This window comes from Acanthisitta chloris, unplaced genomic scaffold, assembly GCF_000695815.1.
Source record: "Acanthisitta chloris isolate BGI_N310 unplaced genomic scaffold, ASM69581v1 scaffold17746, whole genome shotgun sequence".
NCBI lineage: Eukaryota > Metazoa > Chordata > Aves > Passeriformes > Acanthisittidae > Acanthisitta > Acanthisitta chloris.
Genome location: NW_008676645.1, coordinates 7085 through 13337, shown reverse-complemented (window position 1 = coordinate 13337; position 6253 = coordinate 7085). Strand labels below are relative to the sequence as shown.

Here is a 6253-nt window from a genome sequence, read left to right as displayed (position 1 = left end):
CTGCCTTCCCCTCTCATTTTCTTGCATCTACGGTGCTGCTTGGTATGGGCTGTGCTCCAGCTGCCAAGGTGGCAGACGCTGTAAGCTTTTCTTTATCACTGGGATTCAGTGTCAGAGAGCTTGTTCCTGAGTGCAGGGAGAAGAGAGGGGTGTGGAAGGAAGAGTGTGGGTAGACTTGTTTAGCAAGAAATAAGTATTCATTTAATAGGAAGATGTGTTCTCCAGAAAAATGGACCCATGGGGATTATATTCTTCCTATTGTAATTTTTTTCTACTTCATTGTATAGAGAGAACTAACTGCCATCTCTTCATCCCTTCCATTCCTTCTTTACACCATTCCCCATTCCTTCTTGCAGGAGCATATGACAAGTGGTGCTAACTGCCAGACATTTACCTCTTCAACTGTCATCTCCTATTCCAACCTGGGTGATGGGCCCAAAGTCTATCAGGAGACCTCGGAGATGCGTTCAGCACCTGGTGGGGTAAGGAGGAGGCAGCTGGCTGCGCTGTGGGTGGGAAGGCTTTGTCTGGTGGCTCAGTGGTGCCCACCCACAGCACTTCTGCTTTCCAGTCAGTTGCAGCTTGAGGAGCACGTTGTGACTCTTGTGACTCACTGCACCATGCCGAGGGCCACTGGGAGGGGATGGAAAGTGCTGGCAGGGGAGGAGAATCCATTTTTCCCTTTCATTATGTTGCGTCTGACACCCTGGGAGTGGTGGCATTGCAAGGGGGCTGAAATACTGCAGGCAAGAATCAGGGTGCCTTACGGGGCTGGGAGAAGGAATGGAAATTGATTCTACATGGGAATCTACCCTCAGATCCGTGAGACTAGACGAACCGTAAGGGACTCGGACAGTGGCTTGGAACAAATGTCTATTGGACACCACATCAGGGAGAGGGCCCACATCATGCAGCGGTCCCGGAACCATCGCACAGGCGACCAGGAGGAGAGGCAGGACTACATCAACATGGATGAAAGTGAGTAGTACCCATGTCCTCCTCCCAGCAAGGCCAGGTGCTGCTTCCCCACCTCCTCCCCATTTGAGCTTGTTGCTTCCTTCCACAGGTGATGCAGCCGCATTTGACGATGAGTGGAGGCGAGAGACATCCCGTTTCCGGCCGCAGCGGGGGCTGGATTACCGGCGCCACGAGGGCAGCGCCGGCCGTCGTGCTGAGGGGACTCGTCTTGCCATCCAGGGCCCTGAGGATTCTCCCTCCAGACAGTCCCGTCGGTATGACTGGTGAACTTGGAGCAGACCTTGTGGGGGGTGCAGCGTGGCCACCCCCAAATCTACCTACGCGCTCTTGTAAGTCTTAAGTTCTTTTCCCTCATCTTCCGCTGCCTGGTTGCCTCTGAGACATAGGATTATTTTTTTTCTTTGCTGTGGTCTTCCATGATTTTGAAGTTTTGGCTAGAGTGGGTTTTCCCACTTTGAGAGAGGAGAGCAAGGTGTGAATTTGGAGAAAATACTGTGCTGAGCAGGAAGATGGAAGCTGTTTAAGTTACCTTTGTCATCAACAAAAGAGGTGTGGCATCAGCCTTAACTGATGGTTGAAATGACATGACAAGGTGTAGGATTGCAGCCTGTGGAGCGTTTGTACTGTCATTGTATAGGACTTGGAGACCATTTGCTGTCTGTCCAGTTTGAAATACAAGTAAGTGCTGGTGCCTGCTCTCCCATGTTTTGAATAGGGCTCACAAGGATGTGATCCAGTCCTTGAACAGGGATGTTTTGATACGTAGACATATCTAGCCTTTTTTTTTGATATCTAGACATAAGGTTTAAACATGTCTTTATCTGTCTTCTGGGCTGCTTTCTAGGAACCACTTACACTTTTTATGTTTTCTGTTTCCCTTCCTCCCAGGTACAGACAGTGAAACTCTGAAGCCCCTTCAAAGCACCACTTGGACCCTCCTCAGATTTAGTATTAACCTCCCTCCCACTTAAGAATTGAAACAAAGCAACTAATCTTCTGCATTGCTCTTTTTTTTGCCCCATTTGGGTGCTGCAGTGGGGCATGGGGAATCTCACTGATGTGCAAGGAACACATGAATTGCCCATTCCCCTTCTGCTGTCCCTTGGCTCTGTTCTTTCTGCCAGTAGTGGTGGGCATGAGGAGCTGCCACATTGCCTCTTCCATCCTTTCTACTCTCTCTGTGCTGGGCTGGTCTGGTTCTGAAGTTTGTGTTTAGTCCCCTGTGAAAGGAGTATGAGGGAATTCTGCTAGACCCCCCTGTCGGTCCCATGACTGGGACAGAGGCTTCGATTCCCCTCCTGCTCCTTGGTGCATCTGTGGAGAAGCAGAAGGATGTGTGGGTTAGAGAAGGGAGGAGCAGAGCAAAAGCTGGATCAGCCTATGGGCCCCCTCACCCCTCTTCAATCAGCTCCCCCACTTTTTTAATTTGTGAAACTTGTAACTAGATGTTTACTGAATAAAGAAACAAACTAAAGAATTGTTGGATCCGTCTTTACTTTCAGCCAGCCTAATTGTGCCTGCTGTGGAATTAAGTAACCTCTTTCACATCCTTGGGAAATTGCTGAGGAGAAACTTGGTGTTTAATTCTAAGGCTTTGTTTTCTTACTGAAAACAGCCTTATAGCCTTCCCACGTAGTTACAGAGTAAGGTGGTGCTCAACATGGAAATGGTGAAAGACGATCCAAGAGCACACCATTTGCAAAAAATGCCCTTTAATTGCTGTAGTTTTGCTGTGTGCTCAAGGGAAATTGGTTAGTCTTTCTTGCTGCCTGGTCATCTGTGCAGCCTTGAATTGTGCCTCTGGGGTTCCTGCACAGCCAGCGAATGTTTCCATTATTTTCTTACTATTCCACTGCAACTGAGGCTGACATTACGAATGACCTTTTCTTAACTTCTTCAGTATCAGGTGAAACTTGAGAGGCATTAGGAATACAGGACTAGGGAAGATCTCCTGGGTGCTTGGCCAGTTTCCTGCTCCAGCATGCACCCTTACACAAACCTTTTCATCAGCTCATTTGGAACAGAAGGCAGGAAATCGATGCATGACTTACACTTGGAAGTGGTGTGCCAGGATCTTGCTGTGTATTCCTGTGTTGTACATGTGGGCACTAAGAGAGTCACCTCACTGAGGACTGACTGTCGCGCTCTGAAAAAAAGGAAGCAGAATCCACCCTCTGAAAGCTTCAGACAGAGCTTGCATGTGTTCCACCCTTCAAGGAAGCACAGGGCAGAGCCCTAGCTGGTGGCAGACTCTGTCCCCACTTCCCCACATTGTTTTGTCCCATGGCAAACCCCAGTAGGAGTCAGAATAATAGAATGGGTTTGGGTTGGAAGGGACCTTAATCATCATCTAGTTCCAACCCTCCTGCCATGGGCAAGGGACACCTTCCCCTAGACTAGGTTGCTCAAAGCTCCATCCAACCTGGTCTCGAGTATTTCCACAGATGGGGCATCCACAGCTTCTCTGAGCAATGTATTCCAATGCCTCAGCACCCTCACAGTCAAGAATTTCTTCCCAACATCTAATCTAAACCTGCCCTCCTTCAGGTTAAGGTCCTCCTTGTCCTGTCACTACATGCCCTTGCAAAAAGTCTCCAGCTTTCAGTTTTTCTTCAGGTGATGACTCCACATCCAAATGCATCTGGGATAGTGAAAGGAGGGACCAGAGTTGAAACAGTGAAGTAAATGTTGGAGGGGAATAAGCCTGCTGCCCTTGGGAGTGGACTGACTTTCTGGAGGTGATGTAGTCAAGGTAGGCCTTGAAGAGAACAAGGCCAAATGAGGAGCTACACAGAAAAAAAGCAGGGCTTGGGGGAGGTTTTGTGGAAGACAAGTCACCTTGGAGTGGGCAGAATGTGAAAGAAGCGACTAGAACAACAGCAGCTCTCATCTCTGGTAGGCTTGAACCAGGTGCCACATCTTGCACTGGCATTTTGATTCAGTGAAGAGCCAGCTGAGCTCAGAAAGGTACTTACAGCACTGAGATGGTGATGGGAACAAACTGTGAGGTCCTGGCTAGCCTAAGGCAATGGGAGATGGGCATGATGGTGATAGGGATTTACAGTGACCATTAACGGTGAGGATCCATTCCTCTTTGGGCATGGAATTCCTACTCTTAATCAAATCCTGAATCCTTTTGTCTGTATTCACCCTGTTGGGTGCCATCCGGCTTGCAGATTTAGGACCCTTTTCCACTCTGTGGTGGGAGGGTGGTTAACCTGGCTGCCTGAGCCTTGCTCACTGCTGTATGGTCATTTCCAAGATCTCATCCTTCAGGCATAAGGCACTGGTGGTATAATAGGGAAATGGAAAAGAAGTTCAGTGAGAGGAGGACCTTGTATTAAGACAGGAGTCCAGGAGAAAATTCTAGAGATCCTATACTAAAAAGCATGGGAGGGTGACCCTTTTACCACTCCTGAGGCTGATACAGTACATTAACTTCTGCCTTCAGAGAGCAGGGTTTTTTTTCCAAAGAAGGGAACTTCACTTGACTCCTCCACTCCTGGGAGGCCCTTCTTCACCTGCTGCTCAGACTTCTGCTGAAGAAGTGACTTCAGCTGCCCCAGGCTGGCATTGTTCCAGGTGTGACACTGCTTTATGATCAGCCATTTGAGGAACTCTAGAGAAGGGGAGAAAATGTGAAGGCAAGAAGAGAGCAGATCCAGACCTCAGTGGCAGTAATATGCACTGGCATCAGTGCCTTTTGCTAAGTGACTGTGAGTTGTGCTTGGGGTTTTCCCTTCTGCCTGATTTGGTGACAATTCACTTGCTGATCACTGATGTAGGGTATTAACCCAATGGAAGAGCATGAAGGGAAGTGCATGGGGGCAACAAAAAGGTGTGTGCACAACCAATGATTTGCTCCTCTTCTTCTGATTTTAGTCAACCAGGAGGAGCTCCAAGCTGACGTAAGAAGGTGCCTGAGTCTATGTGTGCAGTGCTGCTCTAATTGAGCTGCCTGAAAACAAGAACACCCATGCAATCAGCAAACCCACCTGTTACACCACCCTAACACTGCTGTTTAGACCTCACCTATGGCAGGGTAATTTTCCTTTATTAGTTACAGTTTCAAGGGAAATGGTTTCCCATTAAAAGTAGCCCACTTACTGTATTGGGACAAAGGGAAGGCTGGGATGAGTCTCTTGCATTTCTGAAATGCCTATGACAGCTCCTGCAGCAGGAGGGAGAAAGAGAAGGCTGGATGTTTCCAACAGGAAAATCAAACAGTGTTTATTTCAGATGTGCAGGACACGGTTCCAAGCCATCTTTATCCATCTAATGGAGACAAAATCTCTCCTCTCTTCTCCCACAGCTGTCACCTTCAAATTGGACTAGCTGAAGCACCAAATCAATGCAGTTCAGTGGTACTTCTGGATCTTTCTAAGGAGCAAGTAGGGCACCTGAAGTGAGACAGAGGGGCCTGCCATGCTTAGAAGAGATGAGGTGCAGAGAGGCTGGAAACACTGGTAGAAAGATGGATAGCATAACCTCGGATGAGAGTTCATTAGCTACACACAAATAAAATAGAAACTTAAGAGATTTCGTTTGTTGTTCAGTTTTCCATAATTGAACATTTATGAAAATAAACCCCATTAGAGCTAGTGGGAACTTTGTCCTTAAGTGTTTTTTGTTCATAGCCCCAAAACTCTGTGCACCTTTCATGGTACTTTTTAAAGCATTGTAGAATACTGGGAGAAAAAGAAGCCTGGGAAAGTTAATCTTGTACCAATGTTTGTAAACAAAAGATGAGAATGAGATGATATGCAGAGCTGTAAACCAGGTAAAGTGATGTTAGGTCAAGATAAGAGATGGAAAATGCATTAACTTTAAAAATGTGTGTGTCATGTTTACAACATTTGCAAACTCACTTTCTCGAAATCGCTCCTGTCCTGTTTTCTGATCAAACCATGTGTTGGGTTAACAAAGGCACTAGAGCAGCCCAAAGTTAAAGGTTACACCAGCACGAGGCATCTTATCCAGCCACACGGGACTATGCAGTGATGTAAAATAAATTACTAATTATTAAAACAACAGAAAGGCCAATACTATAAATTTAAGTTCACTGATAGATTTCTAGTAATGAGGGGGAAAAGAGACTGTAGAATATGAGATTATTTCTAGTAGGATGTTGTTCTGAAACTAATGTTCATTAGTAACTTGATTAATGATCTGAAAGAAGATATTAAACCAGTGCTGATGAAGCTTTCAGAGGACCCAAAGAACAATGAAAGTGATAAATGACAGAAAAAGATGAGATTTACAGAACAGCTGGTAA

At 46.7% G+C, this 6253-nt stretch overlaps 1 protein-coding gene across 1 annotated transcript in view; it reads left to right on the top strand.

Moving 5' to 3' along the window:
- The window catches only part of MLF2 (myeloid leukemia factor 2), a 5334-nt gene extending 2879 nt beyond the window's left edge, over nt 1-2455 (top strand). Inside the window, exons 4-7 of the mRNA XM_009076224.1 lie at nt 357-482; nt 819-978; nt 1067-1307; nt 1867-2455. Coding sequence (XP_009074472.1) covers nt 357-482; nt 819-978; nt 1067-1245 — 465 coding nt within the window. The 3' untranslated portion in view covers nt 1246-1307; nt 1867-2455. The remainder of the gene's footprint in view (nt 1-356; nt 483-818; nt 979-1066; nt 1308-1866) is intronic.
- Nucleotides 2456-6253: the final 3798 nt, after the last annotated feature.